The sequence below is a fragment of the Barbatula barbatula genome (genome assembly GCF_947034865.1).
Source record: "Barbatula barbatula genome assembly, chromosome: 5".
Taxonomy (NCBI): Eukaryota; Metazoa; Chordata; class Actinopteri; order Cypriniformes; family Nemacheilidae; genus Barbatula; species Barbatula barbatula.
The window spans coordinates 8,612,717-8,635,698 of record NC_136769.1 but is presented as its reverse complement, the minus strand read 5'-3'; the positions used below and the strand labels follow the sequence as shown (position 1 = coordinate 8,635,698).

The 22,982-nt window shown below is 40.4% G+C and overlaps 1 protein-coding gene across 2 annotated transcripts; it reads left to right on the top strand.

The window, feature by feature from the left end:
* The first annotated feature begins 2,170 nt into the window (after positions 1-2,170).
* On the top strand, positions 2,171-17,259 carry LOC306893644 (trypsin-like). Of its 2 annotated transcripts, XM_079455586.1 has the most exons (7): positions 2,201-2,358; positions 2,730-2,750; positions 2,982-3,150; positions 15,190-15,458; positions 15,549-15,583; positions 15,669-15,688; positions 15,765-17,259. In XM_079455586.1, exons 1-7 carry the CDS (start codon positions 2,301-2,303, stop codon positions 15,826-15,828), a joined length of 636 nt encoding a protein of 211 aa, XP_079311712.1. In that variant the 5' UTR covers positions 2,201-2,300; the 3' UTR covers positions 15,829-17,259. The 2 variants fall into 2 exon arrangements, with proteins under 2 accessions (XP_079311711.1, XP_079311712.1); XM_079455585.1 differs by having other exon boundaries at positions 2,171-2,358; positions 15,549-15,688.
* The last annotated feature ends 5,723 nt before the right edge of the window (positions 17,260-22,982 follow it).

The following is a 22,982-nucleotide window of genomic DNA, read 5'->3' as shown; positions in this document are numbered from 1 at the left end:
ACGTTTTCTGTAGCTCTCAATGAGATTTCTGCACCTGTTAACAGGTAGTTAGGCCCACTCTTCCTGAGCAAACTGCTTCAGCTGTCTCAGGTTTGATGGGTACCTTCTCCAGAATTCAAGTTTCAGCTCTTTCCATAGATGTTTGATAGGATTCAGATCAGGCCTCATAGAAGGCCACTTCAGAATAGTCCAATGTTTTGTTCTTATCCATTCTTGGGTGATTTTGGGTCATTATCCTGTTGGAGGACCTATGACCCATGACCTGCGACTGAGACAGAGACATTTCTGACACTGGGCAGTACATTTCACTCCAGAATGCCTTGATAGTCTTGAGATTTCATTGTGTCCTGCACAAATACAAGGCACCCTGTGCCAGATGCAAAAGAGCAGCCCCAAAACATAAGCCTCCTCCATGTTTCATTGTAGGTTTGGTGTTCACTTATTTGAAAGCTTGTTTTTTTTCGGTCTGTGAACATGGAGCTGATTTGACTTTCCAGAAAGCTCCAGTTTTGACTCATTTGTCCAAAGGACATTCTCCCAGAAGGATTTTGGCTTGCCAATATGAATTTAAGCAAATTCCAGTCTGGCCTTTTATGTTTTTCTTTCAAAAGTGGAGTCCTGGGTCTTCCTCAATGGAGCCCACTTTTTTTGCTCAAAAAGCGACGGATGGTGCAATCAGAAACTGACGTACCTTCACCTTGGAGTTCAGCTTGTACCTGTTTGGCAGTTATCATTGGTTCTTTTTCTACCATTCACACTATCCTTCGGTTCAATCTGGGGTCGATTTTTTCTCTCGCGGCCGCGCCCAGGGAGGTTGGCTACAATTCCATGGACCTTAAACTTCTTAATAATATTTGCAACTGTTGTCACAGGAACATCAAGCTGTTTGAGATGGTGTTGTACCCGTAACCTTTACCAAGATTGGCTAGTATTTTCTTTCTGAGCTCCTCAGACAACTCACCAAAAACTCACCTTCATGTTCTTTAAACAATAAAATCTTGGTCATTCTTTTTTTAAGTAATGGCTGTTAAAATGAAAAAAAGGATTATAAAACATATTATGTCTTCCAATGTAAGCAGAATATTAGTCTGGTCGGAGCTTTTGTCACAACACTTTTATTATTTTTGTATGTTTGCAAATGTGGATCTGGAACTAATGATCAGATCATTAGGAATAATTTGAAACAAACACGCCCAAGGTAATGTGTTTGTACACGCACACACACACACACACACACACCAACACAAATCTGTGTTAAGTTGTAAAACTAGCCCCATCTGAATAGTGCTTCAGTATGATATTATATTCCAAGAACTGATAAGATTTCAGAGGACTTGCCTAATGTTTACCACCATTATTACCCCTATGGATCCGGCCTGTATGCCTCAGCTGTTGATTCAGGATCCACCTCCTCTTCTCCAGAACACCCAAAACCCATCACAACCTGTAGAGCCGGTTCTAACAAACAATATGGATAGGTTAGACAAAGAGCAAAACAGATATACAAAATAACACAACACGTTACAAAAAGTGTAAAGAAAAATGTGTCACATTTCACCCAAATATTAAATTATCATTGAAAGAAAGCAATTATATTTATATTTCAAAATAAACAAACAAATCTATCCACTGCCTATCATTAGATGTATTTCCATTTCCATTGTGAGCTTATTTGGGTGTCCTTACAATCCTTCCTCCAAATCACAGCAGTATTTGTAGTATACTGAATTTCATTGAACAAAATAAACCAAAATATTGTCGATCAGATTGTATTCCAGTTTCTTTTTCTCATCCACTTGGATGCCGTATATGGTCTTCACAAGTAGATATGGGTTTTTATTTTGTTGTATAGCAATAACTTTCCACTGCCTATGCTGGTATAATAATACCTGGTTGATCTCTTTCTAGGCAGAAGTCATACTACAATGCAAGAACTTAATTGTTCATTGACAATGGCATTATTAATTGTTCCAGTATTACTGGCATACAAACCTGTTAGGCAGTGACCCAGGACTAATTTTTGTTTAATGTGTAGACTTTTAAAGAAAAACAACAGGTACAGATGTTTATTAAATAAATGGGATGAAATGTTTTACAAGGATTATATATATATGTACTGGTAAAAGTGAACCGGCGTGTTCTAAAAATACTGACAGCAGGCTGAAAGGAAGAAACAAGGTGTGTCAGATGTAAACTTTGTGTTGTTGTGAGGGCACAAAAAATCCTAATGAGATGACAGATCTTGCTTCGTGCATCATTGCAAACTTCTCAGCAAGGAAGAACATTAGTTACACAACAAAATGATGACATTTCAGATAAATCTATACATTGCTTGCGCAATACTTCTTAACATAGCAGGTGAGTTAACGTGATTTAACATGCTACCACATTGTCGTCGTGTCATTTTGGTTTTTATTGTTATGGAAGCTAGGAAACGATGCTTAATACATCTTATGTTTACTATTATTTTAATTTAAAGCAAGCTTCTTTGTAACACATACAAATTAACTTACTGCATTTAAAAGATAAAAGTCTAAATACAAGGTTTAAAATTTCAAGTAATTATCTTATTCTTCAAATAATTTATCGATGATATTGAAGTCCTAGTGTAAAAGTATATTAAATTAAAGTTATAAGTGCTAAAATTTATGACATTTTAATTAAACATTTTATTTAAGCTCGGTTTCATGCCAACTCTAATTATTTGTTGTCTTGTTCTCTTAAAACAGGGAGTATCTGTCAATCAGACGGTATGTTGCTGCACCTTTTATGACCATTGAATAAAATCACATTGTAAATGGTTTACATACATTACTGTACACTGTTTTTAAGTCAAAGGAAATGTTTAATTTTACCTGAATTTCAAAAGTGAAAGTATACAGTAGTAGTGAAACAGAGCATTTAACCAGGCATGTGTACTTAGTAAAACAGGTTTTACATTTTAATTTAACAAGAAAATCTCACATCTTTTTATTCGTCAGTGTGTGGCCAAATTCATAAAAACACGAAGATTGTTGGAGGCGAAGATGCGACAGCGGGGTTTTGGCCCTGGCAAGTCAGTATTCAGAGAATCAGTACTAGAATTCATTTCTGTGGTGGCAGTATCATCAATAAAGACTGGGTTTTATCTGCAGCTCACTGCTTTCAGAGGTATGAAAGCCTAAAAAGAATACATGGAACATGCAGTCATTGTTTACTGTTAGAAAAAAAAAAATTTTTTTACAGGTAATTGTCTGTATCGGGTGCAAAACCCTGTGCAAAAAAGCCATGTGTGGGACCCCTCCACGCTATATATAGTTGTTATTTTTAAGCAAAAATAAATAAAGTAAAAGTGTACAAAGTGTATTGTTATATTTATTTATAATATAACAGGGTCTAAAACCCGGGTCAAGCTGTGGAAAAATAAAGACACACATTGCTAAGCAGGAGAAGTTGTGGACCCAAGCACATGAGATAAGTTAGAAGTAAATAAAAGGGTCTTTACTTGGTTCTTGGTAACTCATACAAATGTTCCACAAATAATAGTTCCAAGCAAAGAGGCAAGTGTCCTTTGTAATAATCCAAACAGTAATTCCACAAAACGTAAAACAACAAGAACATTAATTTAGCCTGTACCCAACGAATATCAAGTCTGAAATCATCACATGGAACATGGAAAGCGTCATCAGTTTGATTAACTTTTCGCGAGTATCTACGCAATTAACTTTTCTGTTGAAGATGACGAGATCAATGTGGAAAAATGTCATGAACTGAAACACATTAACAAGGCAGAAATAAACACTGCTATAGTGAAAGATTGAGATGGTAGCTACTGACTAGAACAATACAGAATCAACTGAATTTAAATTATTTATATAGTGAACGTGTTTTGGATTCTAATCAATAAATGTAAATATAAAATACAAATAAGCACTTATAGCAGCAAATATTTTTCCGCATACATCTTATCACATTAAACTTCTTTTATTTGGAGCAAGAGATACGAGTGGGTATTCACTGCATCAGATATACATCAAATTCTTCCAGTTTTGGTTTGCAATCTCTAACCCAGATTAAAACCTGCTCCAGAGCCGTGTAGCCCAAGTTACCATGGCGACAAAACTCGCACAAAACCAATACACTTTTTTTTAGCCCGAAAACTCAGAGTATGCTCAGACTAAACGCCAAATTTTCTGTGTAAAAACCCAAAGCAGCTTCGTAATACAGGCCACAGGAAGATGGCTGGCGAGATGTGAGGCAGAGAAGGAATTTCTCTAGCTCCTGGTTGACCCGTTCCATATGGCCATTTGACTGAGGATGGAACCCTGAAGGGAGACTAATAGAAGATCCTAATAGAGACCAGAATACTTTCCAATAACGAGACATAAACTGAGGACCTTGGTCAGAAACAAGATCGAAGGGAATTCCATGATTTCTTACTACGTGTTGGAGGACAATGTCAGCAATCGGTTTAGCAGACGGGAGTTTGGGTAATGGAATGAAGTGTGCGGCTGTAGAGAATCGGTCAACCACCACCAGAACAAGTGTGTTACCTTCAGACATGGGCAGAGCAGTCTATGGAGATATGGGACCAGGGGCGTTGTGGGGTGGGCAGTGTCAAGCACAGACTGAACAGGCTTGAACAAAGGATCAGACTTCTTGCGACATCTCTGGCTACCAGAACAGTCTCTGTATGAATTCAAGAGTTCTTTCTCCTCCAGGATGGCCCGCCAGTGGAGAGGCATGTCCCCATTGAAGGACTTCAGCTCTTGTATCCTCGGGAACAAATAGGCATCCAGGTGGGGTCCGTCCAGACAATGAAATGGTGCTTGGCCCCCTTAAGCCAGTGCCGCCACCTCATCAAGAGCAAGTTTTACAGACAGGTGTTTGCGGTTGCCTACATCTCTGCCGGGGACAGGCTTCTGGAATAGAAAGAACATAGGTGAACTGTTATCTGTGACCGACCTCTGAGAGAGTGTCACGGGTTGACTCAGTATTTTTTTAGTTCGAGACATTAGGGCCTTATTGTGTGCTGTGTCATGTTTCCTGTGTGCATTTATATATTGACACTCTGAATTGTAGTGGTTATTCACTGTGCTTGTGCGATCACTTTTGTAGTGGGTTTTGTTACCTTTTTTTAAATTGCCCAACATGACTCTTTTTAGACTTTTATTTATGGACAAACCTGGCAACCGGCTTCCTGTTTTATTATCAAGCCATATTTGGACTGTGCTTCCTCCCCTGCTAATGTGAACCCATTCTGTGGACGATACTTCCTGTAATTTCATTATTGCCTATGCATTGCTGCTAATGATTGCAATTAGTGACTAATTGTTTAACAGCTGGCCATGAGGGTTTGAAGGAGATAAAAACTGGTTCTTTGGAACCCGAGGGAGGTTTTTTCCTTGCCTGGTGGTTCTTGTGCTGCTGCCATTGTGGTCAACGTATTCCCCTGCTCTGCAAGCGAAGCCAGTTTCCCCGGCTTCTCTATTTGACCACCGTTGTACTGCAGCTGGATTTCCTCAACGCTCTCTAATGTCCTTTAAAGGGCCTTTAATTCCTGCCCCAGAAATACCTATCCTGTGGCTCCAGTAGTTGACGTTATCCGGAAGATGGTGGCTATCCTCGAACCTTCTTCAACGCTTGCTGTTTGCTGATTAGAGTACCGTAACTTCATCCTGTGGGTCTGACGACTGCCGTGACCCTCTGGACGTGTTTGTTCGACTTCCTAGAGAGAGGACAGCCGGGTGAACTGCTGAGAAGTCACCGAACCTGAACCTTTGCTCTAAATTTCTTCAGAGATGTCATTTTAGTAAACTTTTGCCCCTACATGATACATTCCCAGTTAGCACTTGCTGGCCTATTAATAAAGAGTATTTTTGTATTTGTACTTCGACTGTCTGTTGTTTCTGCGGCTGGGACCTGAGTCATTTTATTATTTAAAGTCGGTCAGTAGGTGACATTTTCTGGCGTAGTCGGCAGGATCCCAGCACCGGAACACAACAGTCATGTCTGACCCTCCTGGTAGTGCAGCCAACCAAGAGGCAGAAGGAAATGCGGCTAGTGGAGGTAGTCAGGCAGCAGCTCATTTGTTGGTTCCTTGGTTTATGGGGGGGCCATGGATACCCCGTTTTAGTGGGGAGAGGGGAAAATTTAGCTCATGGAGGTCTCAGATAGAAGCTATGCTGAGGGCTCAGGGGTTAACCACACAACAAGGGGTGGATTTTCTGTTGGCAGCTTTAGATGGGGAGGCAAGGCGCCAAACACGGTTATTTAAGGCAGAGGAAACTGCCGATACTAAGGCACTGCTGGACGCCCTACAGAAGAAGTATGGTGATGGAGGAAGTCGAGCCCAGCGACGGTCAAGGTTCTTCAGCTGCAGGCAAGGTCAGGATGAGGGAGTGGAGTCCTTTATCTTAAAGTTGCGGGAACTCTACCTTGACTGGCAGGGACGTGAGCCAACCCAAGAAGAAGAGGGCGAGTACCTGTTAGATCAGTTCACCTTGAACTTAAGATCAGGCCCAATCCAACAAGAGATCCATCGCCAAGTGCGTCGCAATCCACATTTGACGTTTTCTGCCATCTGTACTGAGGCTGTGGCTCTCCAGCAAGAGCAGCAACATGGAGAAGACCATGCCTGGGTAAGATCGGCCGCCACACCTACAGCTGTGACCTCACCAGTTCACACCCCGAAATGTGACACACCTGACCTGAGCCAACTGAAAAGCGAACTCCAGGCAGAATGTCGCAAGGAAGTGGCAGAACAACTGAAAGGTTTGAGTGCCTCCATTGTTGAGGAACTCCGCAAACAGATATCACCAACCCCCCTAATGGCCAGTCAGCCCATTGCTCCATCTTTTGCCATCTCACCCCAACTGCCTATCGGCTCAAATGTACGTTCAAGACCTCAACAGATACCGCCAGGCAGGGGGTCCTTCCAATGGGATGCTGAGGGGAGGCCTATATGCAGGGACTGTGGAGGAGTGGGACACATCCAGAGGTATTGCCCAACTCGTCACAGGTCAATTTCGGATTTTTAGCGCCCCCTGCCACCAAGGGACGTGTGGCAGGGATGGTTGCTCACTCTGCTGGAGTGACCATGAAGTCCCAGCTGGTTGGAGAATGTCCACGTGTTGAGGTGGAGGCTAATGGAAAAATGATCTCCTGTGTCCTTGATACCGGCTCCCAAGTCACTCTGGTGAGTAAAGCCTTTTTTACAAGACATTTTGGAGATATTGACATGAATTGTGCACATGACTCTCCCTGGTTAACCTTACGAGCGGTTAATGGATTACGGATACCATATGTTGGCTATGCAGTTGTTGATTTTGCTGTCGGGGTTGTCCAGGTTCCACAGAAGGGAATGGTGGTGGTTGAAGATGGGTGTATGGGAGCAGAACATGCCATTCTCGGAATGAACGTAATTGCACATTGTTGGGACGAATTGGCCAAGGGTAAACACCCTGGGTTATCAGCTTTTAAGTCTCTTGTATCGCCTGTAGCAGGTCAAGTTTGGGAACAAGCCTTCTCTGTCTGCCAGAGAGTGACAGCTGAAGGGAACGCCATTCCTTTTCATGGGGTGGCTCGACTGCCCAGGCCACCACCCGTATTTATTCCCCCCGAGTCTGAGATGGTGGTATGGGCTCAGCTTCAGGAAGGAGCCCCCAAGGCAGTCCACAATGCATTAATAGAACCCCTCGAGGACCAAGATGGGGAGTGGTATGTAGCACGGTCTCTAGTGGTGGTAAGCGGAGGTAAGCTGCCAATGAGGATGTGCAACCCAAATCCGTATCCAGTAGAGGTCCCACTTCGCCGACCATTGGCTAAGGTGACGCAGACTGACGAATCTGATATTCAGATGGGACGGGAACTAGTGGTCCAGCCTGACTCCTTTGGAGCTGTAGAAGTGGCAATTCGAGCTGTGACTAACCCTTCTGAATTTTCTACTCTAACAGATCCCATCTTTGCTATTGAGGGAGATGGCTTGAACTTAGATAAACACCAACGCATTCAGCAGCTCTTGAAGAAGTGGAACCGTGTGTTTGCCTTGAATGATGATGATTTTGGCAGAACCAATGCCGTACAACATCAGATACCCACGGGTGCAGCCCCGCCCTGTCGAGAGCGCTACCGCCCTGTCCCCCCGACTCTTTATCCCGAACTGAGGACCCTTCTGCGAGGCATGTTAGACAGTGGGGTGGTCCGTGAAAGCTCCAGTCCATGGGCAGCACCGGTAGTCCTGGTTAAAAAGAAAGACGGCAGTTGGAGGTTCTGTGTGGACTATCGTAAGCTTAATGCAGTTACGCACAAGGATGCATATCCACTACCTCGCATCGAAGAGTCCCTCACCGGGCTGAAGAGGGCCCAATGGTATTCCACACTTGACCTTGCTAGTGGATACTGGCAAGTTGAAATGGACCCCCAAGACCGCCAGAAGACCGCATTCACTACCCCAATGGGTCTCTATGAATTTGACCGCATGCCTTTTGGCCTGTGCAACGCAGCAGCAACCTTCCAGAGGCTCATGCAGAGGTGCTTGGGGTCCATGGTGCATGACTTTTTGTTAATTTATTTAGATGATGTGGTCGTGTTCTCCCATGACTTTGACAGCCATCTTCACCACTTGGAACAGGTGTATCGGAAGTTGCATGATCATGGCCTGAAGTTGCAACCAAAGAAGTGCAAGTTGTTTCAGCAACAGGTAATCTATCTGGGCCATGTCATCAGCAACCGAGGAGTAGCGACTGACCCTCAGAAGACAGCCGTGGTGGAAGAATGGCCTGTCCCACAAACTATCAAACAGGTGCGTTCCTTTCTGGGCTTCGCAGGGTATTATAGGAGATTTATTCATGGTTTTTCCCAACTTGCTGCCCCCCTTCATGCCTTGCTTAAGGGAACGGCCACAGCCCAACAGGGAAAAATCAAGGTGAATTGGACTGAAAGTTGCCAGAACTCGTTGGACAGGCTAAAAAGAGCCTTGGTATGTGCCCCAGTCCTTGCATACGCTGACTTCTCTTTACCTTTTAGACTGTTTACTGATGCCAGCCTGGAGGGTTTAGGAGCAGTACTGGCCCAAGAACAGGATGGCCAAGAGAGGGTCATAGCTTTTGCCAGTCGGAGTCTGCACCCCTCAGAAATGAATGACCAAAATTACAGCTCATTCAAACTCGAACTTTTGGCTCTGAAATGGGCCATAACAGAGAAGTTTAAGGATTATCTGTGGGGGGCCACTGTCGACGTTTTTACAGACAACAGTCCACTTGTACATTTAGCTACTGCCAACCTGGGAGCTGTGGAGCAACGTTGGGTGAACCAACTGGCCAACTACAAGTATACCATCAAGTTTCGCACTGGTAGAACTAATAAAAATGCGGATGCCCTTTCCAGGCTGCCAGGCGAAGGTGTCGACGCTGTTGTAAGAGTGGTGGTTGAACCAGCTGATTCGGGCCATCCTGTGGAGGACATGCATCAGACTCCGGACCGGTGGTATAACTGCCAGTTTCAGGACCCAGGGCTGCAGCTCCTGTGGACCTGGAAAGCTGCAAACAAGCTTCCACCACCTCATGAATGAGATAGGGCTCCTCAATATGTAAAGAGACTCCTGCGTGAGTGGTAACGTATTATAATTCACGACAATCAAATGCAACGCCGATGCACTGACCCAAGGACTGGTGAGATATACTGGCAAGTGTTGATCCCAGAACAGGAAGCACGAGAACTATGGCAACAGTATCACGAACGCTTGGGCCATCAAGGAGCAGAGAAGGTCTGGTCAGTTTTAAGGAGACGGTTCTATCGGCCTAGTATGCTGAAGAGCGTGGAGACTTGGACGGCGACCTGTCCCCGTTGTCTCCGACAGAAACCTGGACCCGAGGTAAGAGCTCCCTTGGCACCCATTTCTACATCATACCCCTTTGAGGTATTAGGAATAGACTACCTGTCTCTGGGAAGACCCGAGGACCCTTTCCCTTATATCTTAGTCATGACTGACCTCTTCTCCAAGTATGCTTTTGCGGTACCCACAAAGGACCAGTCTGCAACCACTACAGCCAAAGCTTTGTACAGGGCCGTGATCCAGATGGTGGGGTGCCCAGAAAGGATCCTCTCTGACCGTGGGGGAGCCTTCCAGTCAGCAGTAATGGAACAACTGTGCCAGTTGTATGGGTGCAAACAGTCCCGAACAACCCCGTACCACCCTCAAGGTAATGGTGCATGTGAGAGGTTTAATCAAACTTTGCTGTCTCTCCTTAGTTCTCTTTCGGAAGCTGAGCAGAACCACTGGCCACAGAGTCTCCCGGTGTTGCTACAGGCTTATAATAACACCACCCATGGCTCCACTGGTATGACCCCTCATTTCATCGTCTTCGGTCGACATGCATCAAGATATTCTCTGTCGGATTGGGTTAAGCAACACTACAGAACTCTGACAAAAACCTGCAAGGTGGTGAAGGCAAATGCTGAGAGGCACCAACAGAAGGACCAGCAAAGGTATGATCGACGGGCAAAAGCGGATTCACTTCTGCCAGGAGAACGAGTCCTCCCAAGGAATTTTCGCAGGCGTGCAAAGGGCAAGCTGGCACCACGTTGGGGTCCGGATGTTTGGGTGATCTACAGGCCAACCACAGGCCATGTGCTGGTATCTGGTTATGGTCACTCCCCTCGTCCATGAGCAGCAGCTCGCTGGTCATGCCCCCACCCCCACTTCAGTCATACCGAATCCAGAGAGAGATCTGCTGACTGAGGCTAGTGGACGAGACCCAACGACACAGACCACAGGCCAGTCGACCGAAGAACAGAGTGGGGAATCTGAGCATATAATGCAGCCTGAAACCGTGCTCTGTCCGCCGAGCCTCCCTAGTAGTCCAACAGGTGGGGAAGTAAGGCGGTCACAAAGATTTACCAGGGGGAAGCCCCCAACTAGGTACGGACACGTATAGATAGTGGTCGGGACGACCACTAGAAAAGTGGGGGGGAAATGTCAAGGGTTGACTCAGTATTTTTTTAGTTCGAGACATTAGGGCCTTATTGTGTGCTGTGTCATGTTTCCTGTGTGCATTTATATATTGACTCTCTGAATTGTAGTGGTTATTCACTGTGCTTGTGCGATCACTTTTGTAGTGGGTTTTGTTACCTTTTTTTAAATTGCCCAACATGACTCTTTTTAGACTTTTATTTATGGACAAACCTGGCAACCGGCTTCCTGTTTTATTATCAAGCCATATTTGGACTGTGCTTCCTCCCCTGCTAATGTGAACCCATTCTGTGGACGATACTTCCTGTAATTTCATTATTGCCTCTGCATTGCTGCTAATGATTGCAATTAGTGACTAATTGTTTAACAGCTGGCCATGAGGGTTTGAAGGAGATAAAAACTGGTTCTTTGGAACCCGAGGGAGGTTTTTTCCTTGCCTGGTGGTTCTTGTGCTGCTGCCATTGTGGTCAACGTATTCCCCTGCTCTGCAAGCGAAGCCAGGTTCCCCGGCTTCTCTATTTGACCACCGGTGTACTGCAGCTGGATTTCCTCAACGCTCTCTAATGTCCTTTAAAGGGCCGTAACTATAACTTCTCACACAGTGTGAATGTGTGTCTAATTTCTGCCTGTGGTATTGCTGTTCATTGTGGTCGCTTGCTTTCCTGCCCCAGAAATACCTATCCTGTGGCTCCAGTAGTTGACGTTATCCGGAAGATGGTGGCTATCCTCGAACCTTCTTCAACGCTTGCTGTTTGCTGATTAGAGTACCGTAACTTCATCCTGTGGGTCTGACGACTGCCGTGACCCTCTGGACGTGTTTGTTCGACTTCCTAGAGAGAGGACAGCCGGGTGAACTGCTGAGAAGTCACCGAACCTGAACCTTTGCTCTAAATTTCTTCAGAGATGTCATTTTAGTAAACTTTTGCCCCTACATGATACATTCCCAGTTAGCACTTGCTGGCCTATTAATAAAGAGTATTTTTGTATTTGTACTTCGACTGTCTGTTGTTTCTGCGGCTGGGACCTGAGTCATTTTATTATTTAAAGTCGGTCAGTAGGTGACAAGAGCACTGATTTGCTCCCCCTTCGGATGTGTCCACTTCTATGATGAAGGGTAATTCAGGGTCTGGATGCAACAAGATAGAAGCCGAGCAAAACGGTCTCGTCAATCTGTCAAAAGCTTTGAGTGCCTCCTTGGACCAGGAAATCTTAGTGGGGATCTCTTTGTGAGGACGCAAATGGAAGACAGAGGGTTGTTGCTCAAAAATTAGATACTCAAGTCAGAAATCACTGACATGCACCTGGGCTACCATCGTTGCGTTGGGGTGCTAGGATCTTGGGTTTGTGGGACACTGGTGCAGTTAGTGGTGGAGTCTCTTGGGCTGCTGTAGTCTGTGCGTCACGTGATCCCAGCAAGATCCCTTGCTGGCTGACAGCTCCCTGGATCTGTTTAGCCTATGCTGTGGCCATCTTGTCGTTGGCTCAGTCTTGCTGCCACGACAAGGTCTAAATCCGGGTGATGCTGTGGAAAAGTCAAGACACACACTTCTAAGCAGGAGAAGTGTTATGGACCAAAGTTGCAGTCAAGCACATTAGACAATGTAAAAGTAAATTAAAGGGTTTGTACTCAGTTCTTGGCAAGGCATACAAATGTTCCACATAGTTCCAAGCAAACGGGTACATTTCCTTTGTAATAATCTAAACAAGCAGAGTATCCTTTGTAATAATCCAAACAAGCAGGCAAGTATCCTTGGTAATAATTCAAACAAGCAGGCAAGTATCCTTAATGATAAAATCCAAACAGCGAAACCAGAAAGACCAAGAACATTAACCTAAGCTACACAAATAATATCAAATATCAAAGAGTTAACTGAAAACTGGCTTTAAATACAAAGGCATGAAATGACACACAGGTGATGCAGCTTGTCAACGGGCGTTCTGGATGCTCCTGCGCTCTCTGGCTCCCTCTGCTGCATTGAATCTAATTTCTGTATGAATTGTGATATACTTAAATCAAAATAGATCACTGTGCAGTGTAGTCCAAAGAATAAACATTTAACTATTGAACTGTAAAAAATCTAGTTCTAATACTAGTACTGCATAAATGGTAGTAATAATGCAACCTCATGACTGTATCTGAGATTGACAATTAATATTTCTTAAAAAGTTTAAGGCCAAGTTGAGTATGTCAAGAAAAAATGTACCCCTCTTATAATTTTTTGTTCAAAATAAAAAGGCCTTAATACACTAGCAAATCTTTTTATTATCTTTATATATGCTGGTTTGGTCATGTGCTGTTTTAAGCTGGTCATGATCTTGTCCTAAACTGGTCATCTGGTTTAAGATGGTCCTTCGCTGGTTCTAAACCATTACTATTTTAGGGATAAAATGATTTTGTCAGAAGAACTGCCTCAACGTCGTGCATATCCAAAGTTGACCTCAATACGCAGATCAAAACAGAAAGCGCAAGATGTTTGTCCCTTTATGCGCTCCACAGTCTGCTGTACATTTTTTGCCCAGTTATTATTTTGAAAAACATTGGGGGCTTATCCCAAATCTAAATCTAAATTAATATTTTGGAATAACGATCTCTAAAAAAGTGAGACATTGTGGCTTGATCTCTTTTATTAATATTCATTTTTCATGCACAGTGAGAAGCCTACAGGTAACAAGCTTCACATATTAGAAAAATACAATAATAAAAAAAGGCTCATTGTCAAGGTTGTTTCAGATCAATACCTGTAAGTGACCACTAGGTGTCACCGTTGAAACGAAGCCTCGACACAATATGGCACATTTGCTTCAACTGTTTCATTGCTTCTCGAAGCTTTGATCTGCCCGCCACTTCATAAGACCACTTAACTTTAAAACTGCTCAACACCGGGAAATAAGGCATAAACAGATCAAGACTGAACACAAAGGCAGAGAACAAACAGAATTATAAATGGTCAAACACAGGTGTAGACAATTCGGTGATGAGGTGTTGAATAAGACAATGTTGACCTCTACAGGCCTGGAGCTACCAGAGTCCATAATGTGGGTGCCATCCACCATTCTGAAGGCGCCTGGTAGGAGGTTCAGGGAGAGAGACCCCTGCAGGCCAGGGTGAACAAATAGTCCTCAAAAAACAGACACGTTATACGTAGTGTACTGTATGAATTAATTTTAGAAACCTGAAGATTCGGGCCTTTGAAAAAAACATTTGTGGTTTGAGCCCCAAAATCCACCCCCGTTGCGCCCCTGCACCTCGGCTGTCTGCACCTGGGTTCTTCTGCCATAATCATGACCAAGTCTATGAGGAGGCCGGGAAATCTTTCCGATGTCTTCTAAATATCTTTATTTGAGCTCCAAAGACGGCGAGGGGTCTCAAAAAATGTTTAACGTCATGTGGGTAAAACATCACACAAATTTGTATTCCCATTGTCCTAAAAACATTTTCAAAATAAATATTTTTACATTTCCCCAAATGTCTTCATGTTTCATTGAAGGTACAAAGTAAACTACTGGTATTTAATAGTGTTTAATTTACATGTAAAGAATTTAACATTAAATTATTGTAGGCCTGGAACCTAAGAGTTTATTTGAATCTATATGAAATATATAATCTATTAATTATTAAAAAGAAAATTACTTCTAATTTGGTATATTTTTATATATAAATTGACAATAAATAATTTATAATTATCAACAGTAGTATACTGTAATTTAAAACGTTTTAACCATAATATTTGTTAATTTTTTTCATGTAATTTTGTGAAACTCTGCAGCCAGACTTTTTACCTTTTCTTAAAAATGTTTTTACAGTGTGCATGTTGTTCCATATTATCACATGTGTAAAAGCATCTTAAACATGACTTCCGAAGACTTAAAGTAATAAAGGACGCATACATAAAGAATATCCTCTGTTTTGAAGCTTAAAAGCCTCTCCTCTCATACAGTCCTCATTCTTTCTAGTTTATCTTTCTGTGGGTTTTAACAATTCATTAGTCATGACAGAATTTTCAACTATTCCTCAACTGCAACTAGCATTGTGTTAATATATTGCACAGTGTTCGTGTGTATATACAGTTTATATACAGTATACATTTATGTATATTGATACGTGTGATAATATATTGTACAGTGTGTGTGTGTGTGTGTGTGTGTGTGGTGAGTCTATATATAGAGAGAAAGAGAGTCATTTAGTCATATTTTGTGACTGATAAAAATAATGAATACTGTCTTTTTTCTATTTTCAGCGTGACTGCATCTAATATTACAGTCTCTTTGGGACTTCAGAAATTATCAGGCACAAACTCAAATGAGACTTCTATAAAAATAGACCAAATCATCAGTCATCCCAACTACACCTCAAAACTCCAAAACAATGACATAGCTCTGTTAAAGCTCTCTGCTTCTGTTTCATTTACCGATAACATACGACCCATCTGTCTGGCCGCTGCCGGTAGCACTTTTGCTGCGGGTACTGAGAGCTGGATCACAGGATGGGGAACACTTCATTTCGGAGGTGAGCAAAATCCAAGATACTTAGATTCTGAGATTCAAAAACATGTAGTGTCACAGAGCTTCATGAGAGACAACACTTCTCATTTCATAGACAGCCAGATTCCGAACACACTGCAGGAGGTGCAGGTACCAATTGTGAACAATACTGACTGTAACAAAGCTTATGAAGGTTTCATTACAAGCAACATGATTTGTGCTGGTCTTACCACAGGGGGCAAAGACGCGTGCCAGGTAAGACATCTTCTGCAGGATATCTACTTTAAAGTGCTTACTGTATGGCAAAAATGTTAAGTGGCTCTCTATGCAGAGAGATTCTGGAGGTCCGATGGTGTTTAACAATGGCACCCTGTGGATTCAGTTTGGGGTTGTGAGTTTTGGTCATCACTGTGCTCTTCCCGGCTATCCTGGTGTGTACACCAGGGTTTCCCAGTACCAGTCTTGGATCAACTCTTACACAAAAAGCAATCAGCCTGGATTTGTCAACGTAAACTCTACTGGATCCAATAGTTCTTACACTCCCTTTTCTTGTATTTCTCACACATTTTTCATCATCTCTCTCATCTTTTTCCTTGATCTCTTTGTTTAAAAAACTGTACAATAAGTGTATACAGATGAAATAGTGCACTCCTCAATTAGTTATGTTTTTTTTTAGTCATTATTGATCACATTTTGTTTTAAAGATACTAAAAGAGATACAATAAGGAACTTGTAATATACAGACGAAAATGTAAATGTTTCGTTTTGATAAATAAATTACAAATTATTTGTAAAGCGACTGCAGTTGATCTAAATCCTCGATTTGATTTGGTTAGGATGGCACCTGGCGCTCAACTTGTGGAGCCGCAGGCACTTTTTCCATAAACACATATTACACTGTAAAATGTTGCTGTGGTTTTGCAGCAGGTTTTCCAGTAACTTACTGTAGATTTAATTTCTAGTTAAAACCTTCCTATTAGTATTGTTTTCAATTTAATTCAACTTTACACACTTTGACTTTTGAGATTCAAAATAAGCAAGAAGAGACTGATCTCATTATACTGGCATTAGTACAGCAATACTGCAAAAAAAGACATTCTTCCGAAACATTTTTTCTAGTAAATTTTGTACAAACATCTTAAATTACGATTTGGATAACAAAAAAATGACCTAAGATATTTGGTCTGATTTACGAAAGAAAATATAAGATTTTTGTTTATGTTTAATTTATGTATAAAACAAAATTATAAATTAAATCTATAGTTAGTTACTGGCAAACCTGCCGCAAAACTGTCTGACCCTCGAATAGTAGTGGGAAGGCTATTCCAGAGCATAGCTGTGGATTATCCCGTTTATACCATGGTCATTGGCCAAATTAAAGCTTTTATTGGTGTTTACACTGTAATTCTAGACCAAACAGGAGAAAATGACAGATATTTTGTTAGGTAATTTAAAATGTAATCAAACTGACTGGAGTTACCCGTGTGTTAAAGGGTTTTAATGCACACCTTCCAGCCAATCAGAATCCAGTACTCAAACAGACCATGGTATAAGAGAAAGTTTTTCACAGGGATGTGAATCCTCTTCTACTCCACTTCTACTCCACTACTCCATCTCGCCTAGCAAAGGGTGCCAGCCTGTGAGGGGAAATGGGCAGTGGCTCAAGCCGAACAGAGCCACCCCGTGAACACAAAACGGGAGGGTGTGGTTGTTTGGGTGACAAATGGGAGACTCCTGTGAAAGTGTTGATAGGTATATTATTATTCTCCTTTAAATTCTTAATTCTGTTGAGCCTAAATCTTCCAATAAATGCAAAGCAAATAACCAAAGTTGTCTCTGTTGTATTCTGCACATTTCAATCATGTTTTCCTAAATCCAACTATACATTCTCTATGCTCCATATCTGAACGTCACAGGGAGAGCTGGAGTCAAAATGAGCATGAAGAGACTGATCTCAGTACTGACATTACACTGCAAAAAAACAACATTCTTTCTGAGCATGTTTGTTTAGTTTTCTAGCAAATTATATTTAAATTACGACACATTTACATAACAAGAAAAGTAACCAAAGTTTTTAACAGCATTTTCACATTTCTGGAAGATATATTTTCTCAATTGAAAAATTCTTTCCTTTTTAAAAAAGGAATCTGACAATGTACAAAAAATTTAATCTACCAGTGTCCAAGTTATCTGGAGACCAGTAGGCTAAACCACGTCACTACAACATTCCATGTGGTATTGATTCACAACGTTATTTCAGGACATGGCCACAAAGTAATGTCACGCTGACCGAAGGAAGACTAACTGGAGAGGTCCTCAGGACGTACTGTGTTTGCAGGGAAGTCACAATTATTAAATGAATGAAGCACACAGAAAATATATCTGAATAATTTGCATGACATTTAATCAAACAAACACACATCATAATTGTGACATAATCGTGTCAAACAAACACACATCATAATCGTGACAAACAACCACACTTCATAATCGTGACATAATCTTGTCAAATAAACACACATCATAATCGTGTCAAATAAACACACATCATAATCGTGTCATAATCGTGTCAAATAAACACACATCATAATCGTGTCAAACAACCACACATCATAATCGTGACATAATCGTATCAAACAAACACACCTCATAATCGTGACATAATCGTATCAAACAAACACACATTATAATCGTGACATAATCGTATCAAACAAACACACATCATAATCGTGACATAATCGTATCAAACAAACACACATCATAATCGTGACAAACAACCACACTTCATAATCGTGACATAATCGTATCAAACAAACACACATTATAATCGTGACATAATCGTATCAAACAAACACACATCATAATCGTGACAAACAACCACACTTCATAATCGTGACATAATCGTATCAAACAAACACACATCATAATCGTGACATAATCGTATCAAACAAACACACATCATAATCGTGACAAACAACCACACTTCATAATCGTGACATAATCGTATCAAACAAACACACAATATAATCGTGACATAATCGTATCAAACAAACACACATCATAATCGTGACATAATCGTGTCGAACAAACACACATGATAATCGTGACAAACAACCACACTTCATAATCGTGACATAATCGTATCAAACAAACACACATTATAATCGTGACATAATCGTATCAAACAAACACACATCATAATCGTGACAAACAACCACACTTCATAATCGTGACATAATCGTATCAAACAAACACACATCATAATCGTGACATAATCGTGTCAAACAAACACACATTATAATCGTGACATAATCGTGTCAAACAAACACACATGATAATCGTGACAAACAACCACACACCATAATCGTGACATAATCGTGTCAACCAAACACACATCATAATTAAGACATAATCGTGTCAAACAAACACACATCATAATCGTGACATAATCGTGTCGAACAAACACACATGATAATCGTGACAAACAACCACACATCATAATCGTGACATAATTGTGTCAAACAAACACACATCATAATCGTGACATAATCGTGTCAAACAAACACACATCATAATCGTGACATGATCTTGTCAAATAAACACACATCATAATCGTGACATAATCGTTTAAAACAAACACACATCATAATCGTGACATAATCGTGTCAAACAAACACACATCATAATCGTGACATAATCGTGTCAAACAAACACACATCATAATCGTGACAAACAACCACACATCATAATCGTGACATAATCGTGTCAAATAAACACACATCATAATCGTGTCATAATCGTGTCAAATAAACACACATCATAATCGTGTCAAACAACCACACATCATAATCGTGACATAATCGTATCAAACAAACACACCTCATAATCGTGACATAATCGTATCAAACAAACACACATTATAATCGTGACATAATCGTATCAAACACACACACATCATAATCGTGACATAATCGTATCAAACAAACACACATCATAATCGTGACAAACAACCACACTTCAAAATCGTGACATAATCGTATCAAACAAACACACATTATAATCGTGACATAATCGTATCAAACAAACACACATCATAATCGTGACAAACAACCACACTTCATAATCGTGACATAATCGTATCAAACAAACACACATCATAACCGTGACTTAATCGTATCAAACAAACACACATCATAATCGTGACAAACAACCACACTTCATAATCGTGACATAATCGTATCAAACAAACACACATTATAATCGTGACATAATCGTATCAAACAAACACACATCATAATCGTGACATAATCGTGTCGAACAAACACACATGATAATCGTGACAAACAACCACACTTCATAATCGTGACATAATCGTATCAAACAAACACACATTATAATCGTGACATAATCGTATCAAACAAACACACATCATAATCGTGACAAACAACCACACTTCATAATCGTGACATAATCGTATCAAACAAACACACATCATAATCGTGACATAATCGTGTCAAACAAACACACATTATAATCGTGACATAATCGTGTCAAACAAACACACATGATAATCGTGACAAACAACCACACATCATAATCGTGACATAATCGTGTCAACCAAACACACCTCATAATCGTGACATAATCGTGTCGAACAAACACACATCATAATCGTGACATAATCGTGTCAAACAAACACACATCATAATCGTGACATGATCTTGTCAAATAAACACACATCATAATCGTGACATAATCGTTTAAAACAAACACACATCATAATCGTGACATAATCGTGTCAAACAAACACACATCATAATCGTGACATAATCGTGTCAAACAAACACACATCATAATCGTGACAAACAACCACACATCATAATCGTGACATAATCGTGTCAAATAAACACACATCATAATCGTGTCATAATCGTGTCAAATAAACACACATCATAATCGTGTCAAACAACCACACATCATAATCGTGACATAATCGTATCAAACAAACACACCTCATAATCGTGACATAATCGTATCAAACAAACACACATTATAATCGTGACATAATCGTATCAAACAAACACACATCATAATCGTGACAAACAACCACACTTCATAATCGTGACATAATCGTATCAAACAAACACACATCATAATCGTGACTTAATCGTATCAAACAAACACACATCATAATCGTGACAAACAACCACACTTCATAATCGTGACATAATCGTATCAAACAAACACACATTATAATCGTGACATAATCGTATCAAACAAACACACATCATAATCGTGACATAATCGTGTCGAACAAACACACATGATAATCGTGACAAACAACCACACTTCATAATCGTGACATAATCGTATCAAACAAACACACATTATAATCGTGACATAATCGTATCAAACAAACACACATCATAATCGTGACAAACAACCACACTTCATAATCGTGACATAATCGTATCAAACAAACACACATCATAATCGTGACATAATCGTGTCAAACAAACACACATTATAATCGTGACATAATCGTGTCAAACAAACACACATGATAATCGTGACAAACAACCACACATCATAATCGTGACATAATCGTGTCAACCAAACACACCTCATAATCGTGACATAATCGTGTCGAACAAACACACATCATAATCGTGACATAATCGTGTCAAACAAACACACATCATAATCGTGACATGATCTTGTCAAATAAACACACATCATAATCGTGACATAATCGTTTAAAACAAACACACATCATAATCGTGACATAATCGTGTCAAACAAACACACATCATAATCGTGACATAATCGTGTCAAACAAACACACATCATAATCGTGACAAACAACCACACATCATAATCGTGACATAATCGTGTCAAATAAACACACATCATAATCGTGTCATAATCGTGTCAAATAAACACACATCATAATCGTGTCAAACAACCACACATCATAATCGTGACATAATCGTATCAAACAAACACACCTCATAATCGTGACATAATCGTATCAAACAAACACACATTATAATCGTGACATAATCGTATCAAACACACACACACATCATAATCGTGACATAATCGTATCAAACAAACACACATCATAATCGTGACAAACAACCACACTTCATAATCGTGACATAATCGTATCAAACAAACACACATTATAATCGTGACATAATCGTATCAAACAAACACACATCATAATCGTGACAAACAACCACACTTCATAATCGTGACATAATCGTATCAAACAAACACACATCATAATCGTGACATAATCGTATCAAACAAACACACATCATAATCGTGACAAACAACCACACTTCATAATCGTGACATAATCGTATCAAACAAACACACATTATAATCGTGACATAATCGTATCAAACAAACACACATCATAATCGTGACAAACAACCACACTTCATAATCGTGACATAATCGTATCAAACAAACACACATCATAATCGTGACATAATCGTGTCAAACAAACACACATGATAATCGTGACAAACAACCACACATCATAATCGTGACATAATCGTGTCAAACAAACACACATCATAATCGTGACAAACAACCACACTTCATAATCATGACATAATCGTATCAAACAAACACACATGATAATCGTGACAAACAACCACACATCATAATCGTGACATAATCGTGTCAAACAAACACACATCATAATTAAGACATAATCGTGTCAAACAAACACACATCATAATCGTGACATAATCGTGTCGAACAAACACACATGATAATCGTGACAAACAACCACACATCATAATCGTGACATAATTGTGTCAAACAAACACACATCATAATCGTGACATAATCGTGTCAAACAAACACACATGATAATCGTGACAAACAACCACACATCATAATCGTGACATAATCGTGACAAACAACCACACTTCATAATCGTGACATAATCGTGTCAAACAAACACACATTATAATCGTGTCCAACAAACAGACATCATAATCGTGACATAATCGTATCAAACAAACACACATCATAATCGTGACATAATCGTCTCAAACAAACACACATGATAATCGTGTCAAACAAACACACATCATAATTAAGACATAATCGTGTCAAACAAACACACATCATAATCGTGACATAATCGTGTCGAACAAACACACATGATAATCGTGACAAACAACCACACATCATAATCGTGACATAATTGTGTCAAACAAACACACATCATAATCGTGACATGATCTTGTCAAATAAACACACATCATAATCGTGACATAATCGTGTCAAACAAACACACATCATAATCGTGACATAATCGTGTCAAACAAACACACATCATAATCGTGACATAATCGTGTCAAATAAACACACATCATAATCGTGACATAATCTTGTCAAATAAACACACATCATAATCGTGACATAATCGTGTCGAACAAACACACATGATAATCGTGACAAACAACCACACATCATAATCGTGACATAATTGTGTCAAACAAACACACATCATAATCGTGACATA